Source organism: Falco biarmicus, chromosome 16 (genome assembly GCF_023638135.1).
Source record: "Falco biarmicus isolate bFalBia1 chromosome 16, bFalBia1.pri, whole genome shotgun sequence".
Classification (NCBI taxonomy): Eukaryota; Metazoa; Chordata; class Aves; order Falconiformes; family Falconidae; genus Falco; species Falco biarmicus.
The window spans coordinates 4,237,581-4,258,808 of NC_079303.1; the positions used below are offsets into that span (position 1 = coordinate 4,237,581).

Below are 21,228 nucleotides of genomic sequence, written 5' to 3' on the forward strand. Positions count from 1 at the left end.
TGAAGCAATCGCTGGTACAAGGCATCAAAACAAACCTGGCCCCAAGCCCTCCCCAGCCAGGTCAGGTCAGGAGCACAGATTACTGGGGAAATCCTGCTGGGACAAATCCCCAGCACTATGCTTAACCCATTGCACACGACCATCACACCAGCATCCTGACAGCAATGGGTGCTGCAGTGCCTTCCCTGCCACACGCTCCGCCACTGCCAGCTGTGCCCATCACCGCACCGCCTGCCCTCGGGTCCCCCAGCTGCTCTGGGGATGGCCGGGCACTGGCCACAGACAATGGCCCACGTGTGCCACGGCTGGGCTCCGTGCCCCGCACGCATGCACACACGCACGCACTCACCGGTGCCACCGCGCGTCCCCTCCGTCCACTCCGCTCGCCAAGCCGGTGGCTCTCCCACAGCCGGCTGGGGTGGATGATTTCCTTCCAAGCCCACGGAGACCGTCAGTGGTATCAATCATTAACAGCCACGGCAGCTGCCAGCAGCCTTAACCCCCTCGGCACCGCGCCGCTGCGGGACGAGCGTGGGGAGGCATCCTTTGCTCCCACTGGAAGCCCCTTTAACGGCACCACGGCACGGCAGCCCACCGCAGGCCAACCGCTCAGGGATGCAAAGGGGTTTCCAAGGGGCTCTGCGTCCCCCGGGGCCCCACAGCATCGTATCCCTATGCACCCCAAACCGCTCCCCCGGCAGCATGGCCCCCGGAGCAGCCCTGCATGTTCCCGTGCAGCCCCAGGGCCGCATCCTGCCTCTGCTTCCAGCCGAGGCACAAGCGGCTCAGCTCGGTGGGAGCTGCAGGGAGACTCTGCTCTCCCCCACCCTCGGGGGCAGCCAGCAGTGTTCATCCCAGGGGGCTGAGCCCCACAGCCCTCTGCCCCCCGAGGAGTGGGGAAGTGTGGCAGGGCAGGGGGCTGTTCTCCCTGGCTGCCCATGGAGGCAGGAGGCACATCCATCCCCTCCTTAGTGTAGGAGCCAGGGCAGGACAGGATCTCTCAGCTCAGGGGTCCCACAGCTCTCCCTTCATGCAGCTTTTCCAAGGAACATCAATGGCTGTAACTTTATCCGAGCGTGTTTACAACCCATCCGTGGCTCTTGGCTCCCTTGGCCGTGCCGGGGGCCGGCTCAGCTCCTGCAGCTGCCGCTCAGCCGGCACACGCTGTTGCCAGCACCCCGATGCCAGGGTCTCCTGCACGCTGCAGTACCCATGGGACTGTCCGGATCACTGCCATGTGCATCCCCACCGAGAGGAGCCACAGGCACCCGGAGCTGGAGGAGGAGCACAGGGGCTGTTCCTGTGCCCGAGGTCTGGGAGGCAGATGGACAGATGTCCCCACCACCCCCCTGCCACCGGCTGCATTACCCAACCTGCAAAGGGGTTGAATGATTAACCTCCAGGCGCGCCGTTGCCAGGAGCTGGTAGAGCCCTGCTCTGCCCATGCACAGCCCCAGGGCACAACGACACTTGGGGAGCCAACCCCTATCCCCCCCAGCCCCAAGCCCATCCAGCATCACCGGTTCCCGCTGCCCCAGAAGCATCCCATGCCGGCCCAGGGCAGCCACCGCGTCTCCCTACACAGGCAGAGGGCACAGAAGGAGCTCAGTCCCCATCCCAGCTCCCACAGGTCTGGAGGTACTCACAGCCCGTGGTGTCCCACTGGCACCACAGCCCAGCTCCGGCTTTCGGACACGGACACGCAGCAAATTTCGCCTTCTCCAGCCCCAGCCGCGGCCCCGGGGGCGTCCAGGCTGCGAGTGCTCATAAATAGCCTTGGACAAACATCTGCACGGCACCACCCCGTGCAGGCTGGAAAGCGGAGGGCTGCTGTGGGGATGGTTTTAATCATGATAGAAGACCATCAAATAGCTAAAAAACCACAGATGGGAAGGAACTGTAAATAAGTGCAGGCACAGTGGCTGATAAGACCCACCGGCAGCAGGGCTCAGCTCGGCTCCCCGTGCCCATGATGTGCGCAGCCCCTTTGCATACGGGCACGGCTGTTGAATTTCCCATTCTCCACACCCACACAGGTCACGAAACCACAAGCTCCTTGCAAACACTCTGAGTTGGGAGCACTTGGAGGGTGCAGAGCAGGATGCAGCCATGTTCTGGTGCAGGGTGCCAAAATTAAGCATCCCCCTGCTCCTGGCAGTGAGTCTTAGGGCACTGCTATTCCCACTCACCTCCGAGCCCACCAGGACAGGGAGCGGGGTGAGCCCCAGCCTGGGCTCGATCAGCCATAGCAGGTTGTGCTGCTCCCTGCAGAGGTTCTTGATTGTTTTTGTCTAAATTACCAATTTTCCGCACTTGGATCTCCCGTGGGGTAGCTCTCACTCAAGCACTTTAGCAAACGGGTGCGCTCATAGGGAGGAAAAATAAAGTCGTAAGTGCAGCATCCCAGGGTGCGGGGGGCACAACAGGGCGCATTGCTCTGCTAACACCAATATTGCCAGCCTGTGTCACCCCGCTGCCACCGCAGGACCCTGGCAGAGCACTGCTGGCGTGCTTGCTATGGGGGGTTGGGTCTGAGGAGGCTCTGAGTTAGGGGGTTGCAGCAACTCTGGCTCTGCCCCAGCTCACAAGCTTCACCATGCCGCTGCCAGCCCTCCAAGTGACTCATCGGCTGCTCTGCGCCTCGACCTCCCGCAGTCAAGTCCCAACGCATTCGGCACATTCCTGGCATAGCTGGCTGTGCCGTGCCATGCCGTGCCGGCACAGAGCCCCACACCTGCCAGAGTGGCGAGGACAACACACTCGAGTCTCTGCAAAGAGGCACGTGCATCCTAGGGCATCGTCATGGTCTGATGGCCATCATGGCCCAGCGTGGCCACGTGTGCCCACGGGGATTTAGCCCTGGGCAGGAGCAGCTCAGCTCTGCCTCCTGTGCTGCAGCGAAGCTGGCCCAGCTGGTAGGTTGTCATCGTGGGCAACCTGTCATTCTCCACAACCACCGTCCCAGTTGCCTTCCTTGTGCAATGCCACACATCCCTTACGTCGGCATGGGTGTGATGGCGGTATATGGGGAAACTCTCCATTTTTAGATCTGATCCTGTACCTTCACAGGCCTCAGAACAGCTTGTAACCGAGCTGTGATGCAACAACGCACACGTCTCGGTTGTGCAAGTGCATTGCACTAAATAGCTCCCAAGGACGGGGCAAGCACCAGCTCCGGGCAGCTCCAGACTGGCCGAGCCTCTCCATCCTCGCAGCCATCGGCAGCACATCCCACAGCCCTGCAGAGCAGCCCACTGTCACGGTGTGGGTGCCAACGAGTGCAATGTGCGGAGCAGCCAAAAATGCTCCCAAGTGCCAGGGAAGAGCCATCACGATGGGGATCCACCACGGGCAGGAGTCGAGCCTGGTACCCAAGGATGCCTCTGATTACTCCTGGCCCCAGCCCCGACAGACCCCAGCCCCAAAGCTGCCTGGGCACATGCCCATACTGCTGGCCGCTGTGCACAGAGTGAGGACCAAAGGTCCCCCAAACCAGGTTTGTTCTTAAGCAAACAGAGCAACCCACACACGCACAAGATCAAACACCACCACCCCCACCACCCCCCAGACCCCAGGCACAGGCTCAGGATCAGCCTTTGCCAAGCTTGCCCCCACCTCTGGCAGCGATGCCATCCCAGGATGGGGCATCCCTGGTGGGAGGGAACCATAGTGACCCCCCCAAGCCCTGAGCTGCGCTGACACAGCCAGAGGACAGAGGCAGCGATAAATCAACATGTCAGGGCTCTCTGCACCAAATCCCAGCAGTCCCATAAACCGCAGCTGACCGAGCCCTGCTGCCGAGCTCTGCACCAGGACGTGGGCGCTGGGGAGCCAAGGGCTCCTGGTGGCCCTGGGACACCTACCCACTCCTGTCCCAACGCAGCCATCCTGGGGCACAGCCTCTGGCGGGCAGGGCAGGCTGGACGCCGTCCTGTTCTTATTAACACCCACCTGCAGGTGCTCGCCCTACCGAGCCATTAGCCTCCTCCTCCATCAGCCATTAAATAAATGCACCAGCGCAATTCCCTCGCTGCCCGCGGATGGGACAGCCCCAATTTTATTGCTGTCACCTGCCCACCACACCCTGGGGTGGCAGGGCTGTGGCTGGGGCAGACGGGTGCAGCTTCCCAGTGAATCACTGGTCGATTCCAGCTTCCCAACTGCGTCCTGATTAGCGCACAAAGCCCACAGCTGCCCCAGAGGTCAGCTGCAGGCGGAAAAGCAAGGAATTTGCTGAGGGAAAAGCAGAGGGAGCTGCAAACCCTCCGCACCCACCAGACTGGACCCTCAGAGTTTCCCGGGGTGGTGCAAAGCCAGCACGGGGCCAGGACACACCTCTGTGTCACCAAACAGCCCTTGTCTTGTTCCTCGTCCCTCTCCCCGCCGCCACCTCCACAATGGTGCAAACGCCGCGGGTGAGTTTAGTAGCACGGCGTCGGCTCTGCAGAACGAGATCTTCCCCTGAATGAAGTTTAGTCGCCGTGGGATGTTTCCAATTGGAAATCAGGACAGTTCCAGGCTGAACGCATGCCAGCCTCCTTCCACTTCCCAGAAATCCCATTTGCAAGTGAGCTTCTTGCCAATTCCCCCTTCTCCCCCAGCATCACGTAAATAAACGTCGTCCCTGTCCTCCCTGCGCCCCAGCAGGGAGATGCAGCCCTCAGGCTCCGGCCGCAGCGCCTGCTGCCGTGCCTGGGGAGGGAAGCTGGTGGGATGCAAGTCACGGAGCCGGGCTGGGGCTGGAGCCAGGCCAGTCCCAGTCCCAGCCCCAGCCCAGCAAGGGCCCTTGGCAATGCCTTTGACAGTGGCGGCACAGCCCAGATGAGCCCGTCAGCGACGCAGCTACCCACAGCATCCCCCCGAGGATGCTCGCAGGCAGCCGGGGCTGGGGAGCTGCATTAGGGTTAGTCGAGGGGAGCAAGCGTGGTGGCTGCCCTCCGCAAGGAACTGGTTTGCTCAGCACTGGGAAAAGCCGGAGGGTTGTGCTGAGTTTCCAGAGGGCAGAGATGGGCCGATACGTGTGGGAAGAGCAGGCGGGCGCCGGAGAGGTGGGAGATCCCTTCGCCAGGTGCCTGCAGCATGGTGGCTCCTGCTTTTCTGTGGGTTTGGGTCAGGCGAGGATGCTCCACATGCATGGAGACCAGTGTCCACAGCCCAGGCTGGCCTAGAAGTCACTAGGAATCAAGGGGACACACAAGGGACACCTCAGCCCCTTAGGACACCAGTAAGTGGACAAAAGCCAGCCATGCACTTGACTTGCCCTGATGCATCCTCCCTCCCTACGTGTCCCTGCCCCAGCAGGATGGATCAGGCACTGCGTGGGGACCGCAGAGGTGACATCCCAGCTGTCCCTCCATAAAAGTCCCTCCTTGTCACAAAATTAATCAGTGGCCCTGCAGCACTGGGATGGAGTGAAGGACATGCTGCCAAGGGGAGGGATCAATTTGCTCCAGACTGGAGCTGGGCTCTTCACCCACCATCGCTGGAGCAATAGGGGAGGAAGGAGCTGGAGGGTGCCAGGATCTGGCTCAGCTACAAACCCACTGCCCCGCCAGTGCTGGAGAGCAGTGGGGAGATCACTCCCATCTCCCAGGCATCCCTGCAGATGGCTGGCAGCAATGAGATGGAAACCACGGCCATCCCGTGCTGCAGACCAGGGAAGACCCACAACAGCTGCACAACAGGGGCTGTGGTGCCCGCCACTGCCCAGTGCCGGAGCATCCTCCAGCGACTGCAGGGTGCTGGTGTCAACATCCCTCCCGGCTGCTCTGTGAGATGGCTCAGCTGGAGGGTCTGGGGAGGAGGGGGCTTTACCGGGCTCCAGGAAAGCACAAGGAGGCATGGCAGGGTACAGCAGAGGGTAACTTTTAAAAAGCCCGTCTTGAAACATCCCTTTAAACAGCAAAAAGCAGGTGATGCAGATGAGCCTCCCACCCAGGAGGAGAGGAGATTTTAAGCAGCGCTTCCAGGAGATCACAGCGTTCTCCCCCAGCCGGCTCAGCTAAGGGCAGGGATGGCAGCTCCCCTGGCTTCAGAGCCAGCCCACGGCACAGGGCACAGGCACCACCCCTGCCAACCACGAACCGCTGGGTGGGCAGCATCCCAGCCGGCATCCCAGCCGGCATCCCAGCCGGCAGCTGAGCTGTGTGGAGGCACTGGGTGCCTCTGCTCCACTCCCAGCTCTGCCAGCCTTTATCTCCCTGCCACACCTTCCATTTAGCTCCCTGCAAGACGTTTAACCCCTGGGAGAGCGCAGCCGGGCGCGTGCCGTGCCCATGCCCGTGCCCATGCCCATGCCTACTCCCGGTGGGATGCGCTGCCCACCCGTGGGCTCGGTTCAGATGCCTCCACCGTGCTGGTGGCCAGGGCTGCGTTCACAAGCCCCCCTCCCCACGAGCCCTCGCCCCGCCAGCGGCTCCACAGCCACCCTCCAGCAAAGCCCAACTCCCCGCTGCCCCAGTGCCGTGCCAACCCCTCCAGCATGCCCATCGCTTTTGCTTCAGCCCTGGGGGCTCTTCCTTCATTCCTGCAGTCCCCTCCTTACCCCCACCATGGGCCAGGCTGCGAGGACAGAGCACCCACGGCTGGCTCAGCCTACCTGCTCATCAGGCGCTGCTGGGGCCATGGCGCCGGCTGTGGGGAGGGCGGTGGGCTGGGTGCCAAGGCGGGGAGCTGGCGGGGAAGGGGGCGAAGAGCTGGTCACCTCCAAGAGCAGCCAGGTCCCAGCGTTGGCAGGGACAGCTCAGGGACAGCTCGGCTGATAAGCGAGGTCTGAAATCTGAAACTGTAGGTTGGCTCCTTCCTATATAAACAGGCGCTCGCACACAACTACACACACACACACACACACACACCCCGTGCACGCCAGCTCTCACGCCACTCCCGCTGCTCCCGGCCACGCCAGGCACACGCCAGCCCTCTGCCGGGATGGCCATGCCGCCCAGCCGGTGGCCACCACTGCACCAGCCCCCTGCCACCAGCCCTGGCACCCACTGGTACCGGCTCAGAGCAAAGCCTGACGCTGGTTTATATCGTGCTTTGAGATCTGTTTTCATTCCCTGGCCAGGTCTGCCTCCGGGCAGCGGGAGTGGGCTCTGTGCTTTGGGAAGGGGGCAGGGACGTACCGGTGGGCACCAAATGGGCACCACCTGCCTGGGTGCTAGAAACAGCAATGCAAGAAAAGCAAATCGTGTGGGTTTTAGCCTCATAAAACAGGTTGGAGGGACTCAGCACCACGCTGGATGAGCTGACGGGGTGCCTGAGGTCATAGGAAATGTCACTCCCCCTCACCCAGCAGTGATAGGCAGCAATGCCATGTGCGTTTTTATTATCATTGTTTTGTGCCCGTCACCATCCCTGCTGAGCACCGCACACAGCTGAGCCCCTCTGCTCCCCAGGCCACGGTGGCCGATAGCCAGAGCGCAGCCGTGCCGTGCCACTGTGGGACTTCCTTGTGCCAGCACCGCCGTGGCCGTGCTTCCTCCAGTGGGACGAGACACACAAGAAGACAAAACCCTGCCCTGTTTTTCCCAGTTCTCCAGGCTCACCTACAGCCCAGAACCGGGGCAACCACATACCATCGGCGAGGCTGGGCTGTGCAGATGGCTGCTTGCTTCACCCCAGCTCCAGCCCGCAGGGCGAGGGGGCTGTGTGGTGTGCCCACTCGAGGATGCAGGGCTGGTCCTGGCCATCGCCCAGGGGAAAGGGGAATCCCAAAACTCTTTGCCAGTCGGGGGTGAAGCCACTCCATGGCACAGAGAGGGTCTTGGCGGGCACATCTGCGGGTACCTCTCCATCATGCGGCTGTACATGGCATCTCCATGCGGGGGGGCTCGGTGCTGGGAAGGGGCAGCTCATGTCTGGGGGCTGCCGGCTCTGCATGAGTGCAGCTCGGGGTTCCCTGCGCTCCTGGGGCTGGATCTGGCCCAAGAGTCTCCATCTGGGGTGCGATGAGCCCCACGGTGCTCTGAGCCAGCTCCCCACCCTGGTTGCACAAGCAGCCCTGGGGTGCTGCCGGGCTCGCACAAACAATAACAGCCTGTTTACGAACAGGCAGCATGAGGCCCCGGCTGCAGGCAGGGCATTGCCCCAGCCACCTGCCTCCCGAGCCTGAGCATGGGGAGGAAGAGTGGGAGACACGTTGACCCCCAGCCCAGCTCCCCACAGCTCCCTGGGCACCCTCTGCCTATTCATTCCCCCCAAGGCAGGGCCACTAGCCACCCCCAGAGCCCCCACTGAAACACCACCGTGGTGCAGGGCAGGAGGATCCTTCCCAATGCAGCACCAGCACAGCGGGTCCGAGATGCTGACCCCCAGCATCTTGCAAAGGTACTTTGGAAAAGCAAATTTGCCTTCGGAGAGCCTGGATTGACTGGGCGTGAGGGGGATGAGATGGCCTCGGGTGGGGATTTCCTCCCCAGGGCCACCCCAAAGGACTTCGGCCCCACAGTGGGTCCTCCTGCCCCACTGGGACAGCACCCACCATGTGGCCCGGCTGCACCCACCATTGTCTCCTTCCAGCAAGCCATAAATCCTCTGGGAATGAAGCAGAGACCACCAGCAAGGTCCAGTGCTCCTGCCAGCTTCGAGGGCTTCGAGGGAGAAGCTGGAGGCTCCTCCTTGGGTGTTTGAATATATCACTTCTACTTAAGCAGCTGGATGAGCCCACAGCCTTCTCCTTGGCTTAAAAATGGGGGTGTTTGCACCTTCTTTTGCTTAGAAGGGACGAGGTCAAACTTGACACACTGTTCCCAACCCCAGATTCTGCACCTTCCATTCTGCACCCCGCAGGGAAGCACGGCAGCAGCAGCAGGGGGGCTGCTTCGTGCTCCCCCCCCTGCGCACCCAGGCGTTGGGGAACGAGCTGAGCCACGGAGGGACCCTGCACTGGTGCCCCCACCCCTGAGCGGGGAGGACTCAGCCCCCACAGTGCACCCCCACAGTGCACCCATGCCCCAGCGCCAGGACACGGAGCATCATTCCCCCGCCTCAACCCGCCTGAACCCAAGGTCCTGCTTATCTGCAGCACAAGCATGTCTGGCGATAAGCCCAGGGATAAGATAAGGCCCGGTGCAGCCTTGCTGCTGTCACAAGCCCTCCCTCCAGTGCTGTGCCCCAAGGCTGAGGGGTGCTGCACCCCCCAAACACACCCCAGGCATCTCCCCCCCAGCACACAGGCATCATCTCACTTTGATGGGCTTTAAAAGATTCATTGCGCTCACACTCCAACAGTTGCTTGTTGTTTCCGAATCAGACAATCCACTTGATTCAGGGGAGAAGGGAAAAACAATGCTAATAATAATAAAAAAAAAAAAAAAAGCCAAAACCCAGAGCAAACAATTTGTCTGGGGAAACCTGGCAGCAAAGGTGGGGGGGGTGATGGGGAGGGGTGACGCGCAGATAACCCGATTGCATTAGGCTCGCCATAAAAACTGGAATTGCTAATCATCGCTGCTCAGCCAACCTGAAAGAAGAGACGCTGCAGAGGAAAACAAACCCACAGGACGCGAGCATGGGGCATGTGGACTTCACCCGGGGCTGGCATACGCACCTGAGCCTTCCTCGGATGACTTCTCCTCCTCCTCCTCGCTGCCTCTCCCCGTATCACCCCATCCGCACTGCCAGCAACCCGGGGCTGAGCATTCCCCGTGGGGTGATGCCACATCCCAGGGCAGGAGGATGCAAAGCCACCCCAGGGAGGGGACAGCGGCTCTTGGGGCCACCCTAAAACAGTGGGCTCTCCCCTGGTGCCCCCCGGTACCCAGCCCCTTCTCCCTCCCGCCCGAACTCAGCGCCACGCAGCACCCAGGCGCGGCGAGGGGAGGAGATGGGGTGGATTGGCATGCTTGGTCCCATTCCCAGGATCTACACACGGGATCTGCCAGCGCGTAGGCACTCCCACCTCCGGCGGAGCCAGCCTGGCCTTTCAAATAGGAGGATAGGGGGAAAAAAAAGACGAAAACAGCCCCCCCTCCACGCATGTTTGCCTCCCAGCATCCGTGCCAGGCTATAAATACCCAGCGCTCTCCGTTCCGGCTGCGGGGAGGGGGGATTTAAATGGGACCGGGGGAAACGGCCCCGCAGGGTGGAAGGGAGAGGAGTGGGGTACCGACCTGGTGGCACTGGGGGGATGCGGAGCCAGGATGGGGTAGCTCTTGCCTTGGGGCAACGTGGGAGCCAGGCACGGTGGTCACAGGTCGGGCAAGCCAGACCCTGCCAGGGGGGTGGCTGTGCCAGCGGGGACAAGCGGGGGCGAGGCAGAGGAAATCCCCAAAGGGCCCTGGAGGCAGCGGAGTGGGTGCCAGGAGGGAGTGAAAGGCAGCACTGATAGGAGCCGGGGCAGCCTGCCAGGCTGGCACGGGCACTGTGGGGACACGCCGCCTCCCAGTGCTCCCAGTGCCACTGGCTGGGAGGAGCACAGTGGGAGGGGGCCGAGCACAGTGGGAGGGGTCCAAGCACAGAGGAGACCCCTCTACTGGGACATCCTGCCCCAGATCTCTCCATCCCACTCCTAGGAGCGGAGCCCGCGCTGACCCCATGGCAGGCACCCACCCACCCACCACCCCCAGGAGGACGGGGCTCAGGGTGCGATGCTGGGGGGCTGTGGGGAGCAGCCCAGGGCAGAGGAAGCCCTTTTAAGTGCAACCCTGCCACAGGATTGCTACCTCATTAGAGAGCAATTACAGACTAATTATACGATGGTAACACCCAAACTCCGATCAGGAAATGGGACTGCTGGGTGCCAGATAATGCACACGTGCACAGGCGCGCACACACATGCACACACACACACCCCCCCCCACGAAACCTCAGGAGCTCTCTGGAGCCGAGACAGGACACGTCAGAGGGAGGCACCTGGCCCGAGAGAGGTCACCGGCTCAAATCCCCACTGTGCTGCCTCCGTGCCTCAGTTTCCCCACTTGTGGCTGGGCATCTCGCTCCCAGCTGCTGCCCTGCCTCTCCCCTGAGGCTTCGATACAGCCTCATGCTGGGCTGCCCCCCAGCCCTGCCCGCTGCCACAGCCCCCCCAGCACCCCAAAAGCACTGACAGTGGCTCTGCCTCGGCGAGGAGCATCCCCATCCCACCATCCCCATCCAGCCACCCTCCCCTGGCCTCAAGCCAGCTGTGGGATGCTGCTGCCCATCCCCAGTCCCACAGGACTGGGAGTTGTGGTCCATGCAGCTCCACTGCCCACGAGCATCCTCCTGGGAGCTGGGACAGCCCCCAGAGCCTGCTCCCAACAGGACCAGGGCTATGGTGGCACCTAGACTGGGACCACCCTGCCACCCCAGGGACAGGGCTGTCCCACCCCCAGCCACCCCAAACCCCCCGTCAGCACATGCTGAGGGTGGCTCCTAACAGCAGGTGAACTTTAACCACATAAATAACATTCCTGTTGGCTCCCCGCCGGCACAACCCTTATCTGCGGTGGGCTAGCACAGGCCTGTCCGCAGCCTGGAGAGGCCACCAGCCCTATCGCTGTGCCCAAGGACACTGGGGAAGGGGACAGCTTGCTGGGAGCACACGGGGCCGGTGGTCATGGGCAGGAGCCAGATGCCCCCCACCAGCACCTGATGCTCTGCCCTGTCACCCCGCACCATCGCATGTCCATCCCGGGCTGCCCACTGCCAGGGACCCTTGGGGACAGGGGGGGACGTTTTGCCACTGGAGCCTCCTGCTATGGCAGTGGGGACAAGGTCATGCCAATAACACCTTGCAGCTAGCAGGGAGGAGACGCGGCGAGGACGAGGACGGGGCCGGGATGCAAAGCAGCAGCGCTGATGGCTGGTGAAGGGCCTGGCATCTCCGGGCACACGGGGAGAGATGGGAAATGAGCTCTTTCCTCCCCTCCGGGAACTCATCACCACGATTGCAACTGAGCGTTGGAGCCCAGAGGCCCTGGAGTTTGCACGGAGCTCTCAAAACCCTCATCTCGCTGACAAGTGGGAGAGCAGCCGGCAGCCAGAGCCGGAGCTCCGGGCGGCCCCCGCAAAAGGTCACCGCATCCGCACATCCACAAAACATGCATCTTTAAAAAAAAAAAAAATTTAAAAAAATCCCATGCTCGCACAGCAGATCCAGACAACGCGCCGCAGGAAGATTGGTGTGGGGTGGAGGAGCCGGTGAACACCAGCCCCCACTGCCCCAGCTTGGGGTCCCCCCAGCCCCAGCCCCCTGGACTTGACAGGTTGGCACCATGCAATTGGCTTTAAAATAATCCGACACAGGCGAAACCAGCAGATTTATATCTCCTGATTTGCTTTCACTTTCAGGGCCCTGAGGGTGCAATTGCATTTTCAAATTCTCTGGAAGAATAAAGGCTAGAAAATTAGTTTCCGTGCATGAAGCAGACGGCCAGGGGCTGGAGTTTTGGGGGACCACCTGCCCCCCAAGCATCCCCCTGGAAGGAGGGCAGAGCTGAGCCCCCCCACCAGGGCTGGAGGGTCCTGGGGGGGTAGGTCCTGGCCATGGGACCCCTGCAGCCAGCCTGGCCCCAAGGACGGCTGCGCGGGGGGACACGGGGACAAGTGACAAGTGATGGTGACTCCAGGGACTGCGAGGATGGCGATGAAAAGGGAGAGCAGGAGGCTGGAGCGGGAGCTGAGCTGCATCTGGCTGTGCTTGTGGTGGGCCAGGGATGCTAAAGCTGCAGGAGCTGCTCTCTGCAGCACGGCTGGAAACAGGCAGCACTGCCTTGCTGCCCCACGCGCCCTGGCCTCATCCTGCACCCATCCGTCGGGCTCCACGAAGTATAGAAAGCCACAACCCCACCGCTGCCAAATCACCCGAGAATTTTCCACAAAGCCGGGGGGATTCAGCACCCCTAACTGCAGAAAGGGGCAGAGACTGCACTGCAGGAGGGGAGCCCGTGCTGAGCCGCCGGCATGGGCCAACGATGGTGCTGAGCCCACGCTGAGCCACAGCCAGGCTTGCCTTCAGCAGCCCCACCTGCGCCGGCAGAGCCCTTTGAACCCAGCCGGTCTGGGCTGTAATTAGCTTTTGCCTGCCGGATCACAGGCACCGCACCACTCACCCGCCGGCTGCAGCTCAGCACCTGCCGCCGAGGGGCCTGGACCTCCTGCCCCGGCTGGATCCCTCCAAACCTCGTGGGTGCCCAGCCCAGAGCAGGGGGTGCCAGGCTGGCGGCCATGCCGGTGGGATGGAGTTTTTAAGCTGTTCCCCTCTGCCAAGCCTGGGAATCCGTGCCCAGCGCTGGCTCTGCCGCAGGCACCCCCTCCTCATCCTCCGCGCCCCCAGGGGCTCAGCACCCCAGGATGGGTGCTGAGCCCAGCACCCACTGCATCACCCAGATGTGCAGCAGCTGTGCTGCTGGGGTGCCCGGCCGGTGCCCTGGGAAGTGGTGAGCGCAGGGCTGGGCAGAACCGGCCGAGCAGGGCTGGGAGGTGGCCGGTGCTGCCGGCACTGCCAGACTGGTCCTGGCTGTTCTGCCAGGCGCCAGCCACGGACAGGAGCCTGCCCCACGGCACATCACCCCCTAGGGCTGTGGGGCAGGAGGGGTGCTCCTGCCCCGGCTGCACCCAGAGAGGCATCTCCCGCTCAGCCCAGCCTGGCGACGCCGGTGCCAGCGCCTTCACCGCACGGCAGAGGCCATTGGCAGCCACGTGCCTGCTTCCAGCGCGGTGCCAGTGTGGCCCTTACCTGGCTGCCGGTGCGAGGCCTCGGTGGCACGGCACCTCGGTGGCACGGCGCCTCGGTGGCACGGCGCTGGCAGAGCATCCACGCCACGGCTGCCGGTGGTTACGTAAGGAAGGCTCGGAGGGGAGCGCCGGCTCCCGTCCCCGGTGGCTGCAGGCAGGCGGTGAGGAACAACAGCCTCTTGCTGCTCAGCAGCCACACGTGGCCCTGCCGCTGGCGGCAGCGGGAGGAAGACGGGTGTCGGAGCAGCAGGAGGATGCTCTCTGCTCGGTCACGGAGCCAACCGCGAGGACAAGCCCCAGCTCCGGTCCCCCAGGGGCTGGGGACACTGTGAGGATGGGGAGGGATGGTACCTGGTGAGGAGAGACGGTGGCAGTGGAGGGGGCAGCCGGAGCCCCGCGTCGGCCAGATCCTGCCTCCCTGCTCCGAGAACAAAGGGCTGCACCGTGAAGGCTCCCGCAGCCACTTAATTACCAGTGGGACTCGGGGGGCTCAGAGCAGCCGAGCTGCCCCCCGGGTCCCGCAGAGCGGGGATGGGAACTCCTCTGCTTCAGCTCATCAGGGGGCACCTGGTAATAACCGCAGCGCCTGAGCACGGCGGGGGGCTGGTTTCAGCCCCGGTGGGGGAAGGAAACCCCGAGCTGTGCCAGGCTGCCACAGCGGAGCGGGCGGTGGGACAGCTGGGGAGATGGGCCAGCGGGATGTGGCACAGGGGTCATCAACATGGCACAGGGATCACCGACATGGCACAGAGATCACCGACATGGCACGGGGATCACCAACACGGCACGGGGTGAATCACAAACATGGCACGGAGATCACCAACATGGCACAGGGATCACCAACACGGCACGGGGGGAATCACCAACATGGCACAGGGATCACCGACATGGCACGGGGATCACCAACATGGCACGGGGATCACCAACATGGCACAGGGATCACCAACACGGCACGGGGGGAATCACCAACATGGCACGGGGGGAATCACCAACATGGCACGGGGATCACCGACATGGCACGGGGATCACCAACACGGCACGGGGGGAATCACGAACTTGGCATGGGGATCACTGACACGGCACGGGGGGAATCACCAACATGGCACAGGGATCACCAACACGGCACGGGGATCACCAACATGGCACAGGGATCACCAACACGGCACGGGGGGAATCACCAACATGGCACGGGGATCACCGACATGGCACAGAGATCACCGACATGGCACGGGGATCACCAACACGGCACGGGGGGAATCACGAACTTGGCATGGGGATCACTGACACGGCATGGGGGGAATCACCAACATGGCACAGGGATCACCAACATGGCACAGGGGGAATCACCAAGATGGCACGGGGATCAACGACATGGCACGGGGATCACCAACATGGCACGGGGATCACCAACACGGCACGGGGGGAATCACCAACATGGCACAGGGATCACCGACATGGCACGGGGATCACCAACACGGCACGGGGGGAATCACGAACTTGGCATGGGGATCACTGACACGGCATGGGGGGAATCACCAACATGGCACAGGGATCACCAACACGGCACAGGGGGAATCACCAACATGGCACGGGGATCACCGACACGGCATGGGGATCACCGACATGGCACAGGGATCACTGACATGACACGGGGATCACTGACATGGCACAGGGATCACCGACACCGCACCGGGATCACTGACACGACACGGGGATCACTGACATGGCATGGGGGGAATCACCAACATGGCATGGGGATCACGAACACAGCATGGGGATCATCAGTATGACAGGAGGGGATCGCCAACATGGCATGGAGGGATCACAAACACAGCACCGGGATCACCAACATGGCACAGGGAGCACCAGCATGGCACAGGGGGAATCACCAACACGACATGGGGATCACCAACACGGCATGGGGATCACCAACATGGCACGGGGATCACCAACACGGCACGGGGATCACCGACACGGCACGGGGGGAATCACCAGCATGGCACGGGGATCACCAACACGGCACGGGGGGAATCACCAACATGGCATGGGGATCACCGACACGGCACTGGGGGAATCACCAGCATGGCACGGGGATCACCGACACAGCACAGGGGAAATCACCAGCATGGCACAGGGATCACCGACATGGCACGGGGATCACTGACATAGCACGGGGATCACTGACATGGCACGGGGATCACTGACACGGCACGGGGATCACCAGCATGGCACGGGGGGAATCACCAAGATGGTGCAGGGGGATCACCAACACGGTACAGGGGGATCACCAATATGACACGGGGGGATCACCAAGATGGCACAGGGAGATCATGGACACAGGGCACACAAGGATCACCAACACGCACAGAGCGTTTGGAGCAGGGCGTTTGTAGACAGGATGCCAGGCACACACAAAAGCCATCTCATTATCTCCTAATTAGTGTCTTGCCAGCTCCTGCAATTAACACCCAAGCGAGCGCTGTTGTTGAGGTAAACAGAGGGTTAGAAGCACCCTGGAGAGCTAGGGGCCCTGGTAGGGTGCAGACCACCCACGGGCACGCGCTGAGGAGCAGGTGGCCCTGGTGCTGAGCCCAGGAGGGTCTGACCCACGTCCCCGAGCCCCCGGCTGCACCGGGAGAGCCTGCAGGGCTGGGCAGGGCGCTCCCACCCTCGCTGCAAGGCTGCCCTGCACCTTGGGGAGCAGCACGGCAGTGGCAGAACCTTGCAAGGCTGGTGGCACTGCCCGGAGCGTCCCAGGAGAGTGGGACAGCGCCCAGCATCGCGTGGCAGGGAGCACCCCAGCTCTGCAGGGACAGGGGTGACTTTCTCCTGAGCTCAGCCCGTGACTCAGAAGCAACCAGGGTCAAACTCCAAGCTGCAGGCCCTGCCTCGGAGGTGGCCGGGCCACATGCCCTCCTGCACAGCTCATGCTGGCGAGGTGTTTATTCCCAAATTGTCTCCTTTGGAAACATCAAAGGAAAGCAATCACCCAGGTCTGAAATGGCCTTTCTCCAGCTGACCCAGAAACATGGATCAAGAGCTTCCTCATCCCTTAATTGAGAAGTTGGTGACTTTGAGTCTTTATTAAAGAGCTTTGGTGAATTCACAGATTAAGGGCACAACCAGCCACTGCCATCATCCAACCTGATTCCCCACATGCCTCGGCCAGAGCAACCTCGCCCCGCAGCCGCTGCGCCCGGGGGAGCCCTGGGGAGCCTGGGGAGCCCGGCGCATTGCGCTGCTGCTGCGGAGGGAAAACTGAACTAAACCCAGAATCACGCTGGAAACCAGGAAGGCCCCAACCTGCCTGCACAAAACCAACCCATTCCCAGGGTATTTTCCAGCTTGGGATGCTGGAAGGAATGGGCGACGCTTGGGAGGGGTGGTCAGAGCACCCGCTTTCCCTCTCCTTGCAGGTCATTCTCTGCCTTCCCATCTGCCCAGCGTCCCGCGCCAGGGATGCTCTCCAGCAGTGCCATGGAAAGAGGGGTGTTTTCAGGGAAGAGGGCTGGCAGGGCACAATGCATTCGCCTCCCCGTGCCGCCGTGCTGCCCGTGGGGCAGTGGGAAGGGGCTGCGCAGCCGCCACAGAGTGGGGCTTCCCCAGGTGGCTGCGGAGCTGCCAGATCCTGGGGAGAAACGAGGCTAAAGAGGAGATGGCACATTCCTCAATGTACTATTTCTGCCTGCTGCGGATTATCATGTTTCAAGCTAAGGAAAACAGAAGGGGGGGATGCTACTACAAATGCCTGAGAGAGGAGCAGCTAAGGAGCCGCGCTTTCCCCTCCAGCAAGCAAAGACAGGCAGGAGAAATCCCCAGCCCTGCTGAATCCTGGGGGCACAGATGGAGCAGAAAACAACCCGAGGCCCTGCCCGGCTGTTAGGGGTTCAGGCGGCTAGGGCAGCCTGCGGGGGATTAAGCCCCACGCTGCCCATCTGGGTGGGTGTTCGTGCTCCGTGCCAGGCCCGGCCGCAGAGCGATGGTGCACACCCCCCCACCCCCCCACGGCATGGGAGCCACGGCCGGCAGGCAGGGGGATGCTGATGCATCTTCCCCATGTCATCGAGCAGCCGGGGGGCACGGCCACCATGGGCACAGTCGCTTCATCCTGGCAGTGCCAGGCATGGAGCTCACCCTCCTGCCTGTCCCTTCTCTCCCTCATCCCTGCCAGCCCGGCGGCTGCTCCCGCCGGTTTCTATGGGAACTCAGCAGGAAAACACGGTTTCCAGTGAGGTTTCCAGTGAAGCCAGCGCTGGCCCAGCAGCCCAAACCCAGGCGGCGAGCTGCCCCATCACAGCGTTTGCCTGGGGGACCCCCATGTCCAGCCTTGCCCAGGGAGGCAGGGACCCCTCGCCACAGCCCCTCTCCCCAAGGGGACAGCCTGACACACGGGCAGCGTGATGGGGTGCTCTGAGCCAGGACGGTGCTGGTGGCCCACTGCAGCAGGATGGGTTGCCACAGCCTGCTGGGCTCCTCGGCATGGGCTGGGGGTGCTGGGGCTGCTCCCCCCAGGCAGATCCTGGCCAAAGCAGCCACAGACGGGCCAGAGAGGACAGGCTTTGCGCTTGCCATGTGATTTTTAGCAGACGCTCAAGAATTTTAATGCCTCAGCCACCCCCCTCTCCAGGAGTCCTAATCCTAGCTCTGGCTGCCCGAGGGGCTGGCTTGGGTGGGCGATGGGGCTGGGCATCCCCCAGCCATGCCTCTGGCAGTCGGAGGAGGGAAGGAGACTCCCCTGGGGCCACCCAGGGAAGCCTCATCCTCTCCCAGAGGAATGAAGGGGATGAGAGACCGGTGCAGATTAGAGCAGGACAGCAGCTCTCCCCCATGAGGAAATGCCAGTGGGGTTCAGGGGAGGGGACGGGAGCAGCCACACGCACAAACAGAGCCTGGTGTGTGTGCACACGCGTGTGCATGGCTGCACCACAGGATGAGGCATACTGGGAGCAACGGTGCAGCAAGCAGTCGTCCCAGCTCCTGCCCTGTGCTCAGCCCTGGGGATGCACAACGGGATGCAGATGCTCTTGACGTGGAGAAGTGGGAGAAACCACCGGGTGCTGCTAATTCCCGGCTGCAAAGCAGCACGCAGCACTGCAAACAGCCTCACCTGCCTGGAAGGATGTTTCCCCCAGTAAATGCCACCCCAGTTCCCTCCGTGCCCGGTCCCTGGCAAGCTTGCCTGCACCCCTCCACACCCCAGGATGGCCACGCACCCCCTCCCCGCTGCAGCTTCCTTCTCGCCTTCCCACACAGAGGGATTAAACAGCCGCTCCAGCAGCCATCTGGAGCAGGGAGCTGGGCCCCTGCACCCAAGGGACCGTGGCACACGTCACGGGCGGGATGGCAAGGCCAGCCGGTAGGGATCAAACCATGCACACCGGACTCTGCCCTCCCACACCACAGCACGGCCCCACGGCACAGCCCTCGGAGGGTGGCAAAGACCCTGCGAAGAGGTGATGGAGGGGCTGCATCTCCCTCTGCAGAGGGGTACCGCAGCCAGAGCGGGGGTCCCCACCGAGTCCTGGGGGAGGATGGCCCAGGGCGGCCAGTCCAGCCCTTTCCGCTGGGTTTAATAGACTCGTGGCGTATTTAACATGCCCCATCATGTGATGAATCAGACCCTGTTCCCTCAGATCTAACAGCGGCGCAACAAAGCTGCAATTGACTGCTCAGGGTAGCGGCTGTGGCTTGCGCGCCGTCTCCGGCACTGCCAGACACCTCGATGCAGGGGAGCCAAGCAAGCACAGCATCTCGCAGGCGACACGCATCCCCGAGGCGCTTCGCCTTTGCTCTCTGATGAGGAGGAGGAGGAGGAGGCTGGCTCTCCGCTGACAAGCAAGCGGTGAGATGGGAGCTGCGAAGCCCAGGGAAGCGCTCGCATCCCTGGGAAGCGCCAGACGACATCTCGAGCTCCATCCATCACAGCCTGTCCTGGCTGCGACCTCAGCAAAGCGCCCAGCCACGGGGGCCAGCCCCAGCATATAGGGTTGGGGGCTCTGGCCCATCTGAGCCCCCTGGTCACAATCATGGGGGTTTGGGGGTGCAGAGCCAGGTCTCCAAATGCCAGGTCTCTCCCAAAGCCTCAGCGCTGCCCGCCTGTGCACGGAGTCGGGTCCAAGCCCAGGGGACCCCAGCCTGCAGCCGCGGGGGTCCGGGGACAGAAAGCAACGCACAGCACAAACACCGCGTGGGGACAGCTTAGAGGGTCCCCACTTCTCACCTAAAGCACAGCAGGAGGGGGGGGGCACGGGAAGCCTGGCCCCCAGCCCCTTGGGCAACCAGGAGGTGCTGACCCCCACCGCGCACCCTGCCTTGGCCATGGGGCACGCTGGGGCACCCCGGAGGGGCTGTGACACCCCCCACCACCCCCCGGCTGCAGCACAGATCCCCCCACCCTCCCCTAAGCAAGCACTCCCCCACAGCTCGCTTCCCCCCCCGCCTGCCCCACGGCACACGTCCCCAGCAGGGGGATGCTCTGCCGCCCCCCCGCCCCCCCCCCGGCAACGCTCGGGAGAAGGAGGAGGAGGAGGAGGAGGAGGAAGAGGAGGAGGAGGAGGAGGAGGAGGGGGAGGAGGAGGAGGAGGGGGAGGAAGGCAGCCGCGCTGCGGGCACTCACCGTGCGGGGCGGGCAGCGGCCGGGGCCCCCCCGCTGCCTACGGGTTCAGCATCCCGCCGGGCAGCCCGAGCCCCAGCCCGAGCCCGAGCCGGAGCCGCAGCCCGAGCCGGAGCTGGGCATGCTCGGGGGCCACCGAGCGGCACGTGATGCCGGGCTGGCACCGAGCACGGCGGGGGGGCCGCGCCTGCCGCCCCCGCCCCCCGCGCTGTCCCCCCGCCGTGGCCCGGGGGAGACCGCCCCGGCCCCCCAGCATCACCCTGCCGCCCCACACCGCCGCACCTGGGAGGAGGGGGGGGCTGGACCACACTTCCCCCCCCCACCCCCGCACGCCTCCCCCCTGCATCCTTAGGGACAGGCGGGACCATGCTGCCAGCCTGCATCCCAGCATCGGGGGCGGGGGGGGGAACAGCCGGGACCACACTCCCCCCTGCATCCCAGCATCGAGGGGTCCACACTCCCCCCTGCATCCCAGCACTGGGGGGGTCCACACTTCCCCCAGCATTCCAGCATCAGGGGGCACAGCTGGGACCATGCTCCCCCCTGCACCCCAGCATCAGTGGGGACAGCTGGGGGCATGCTGCTGGCCTGCATCACAGCTTTGGGGGGTCTGTACTCCCCCCCTGCATCCCAGCATTGGGGGACCGCACTCCCCGCTGCATCCCAGCATCAGGGGGGACAGCTGGGACCATGCTGCCCCCTGCATCCCAGTACTGAGGGGACAGCCAGGACCATGCTCCCTCCTGCATCCCAGCATCTCCTGGAGCAGGGGACCTCTCCATTCCCAGCCAGGCTCGTGGGACCCGCTGCGGTGGGTCAGGCAGCACCCCCAGGCTCTGCACCCCAATGAGAGCTGCTTGCAGGGGAAAGATGCAGCACCCGGAGGACGGGCAGCAAAACAGCTCAACAACCACAGCTTGTTCTCTGGAGCACAAAGGCCACCGCTCGGTCCCCTG

The 21,228-nt window shown here is 63.3% G+C and overlaps 1 protein-coding gene across 14 annotated transcripts in view; it reads right to left on the minus strand.

Annotated features, from left to right (window-relative positions):
• PLEKHA6 (pleckstrin homology domain containing A6) overlaps positions 1-20,422 on the minus strand; it is a 49,608-nt gene extending 29,186 nt beyond the window's left edge. For 9 of the 14 annotated variants that reach the window (XM_056361704.1, XM_056361701.1, XM_056361697.1 and 6 more), the window contains exon 1: positions 1,647-1,781. In XM_056361704.1, the coding sequence (XP_056217679.1) occupies positions 1,647-1,768 (122 nt within the window). In that variant the 5' untranslated portion in view covers positions 1,769-1,781. Of the gene's footprint in view, positions 1-349; positions 431-1,646; positions 1,783-6,598; positions 6,739-9,550; positions 9,693-20,275 lie in introns of those variants that run through there. The other 5 variants (XM_056361708.1, XM_056361707.1, XM_056361705.1 and 2 more) reach the window with 5 other exon arrangements.
• Between the last annotated feature and the right edge of the window lie 806 nt (positions 20,423-21,228).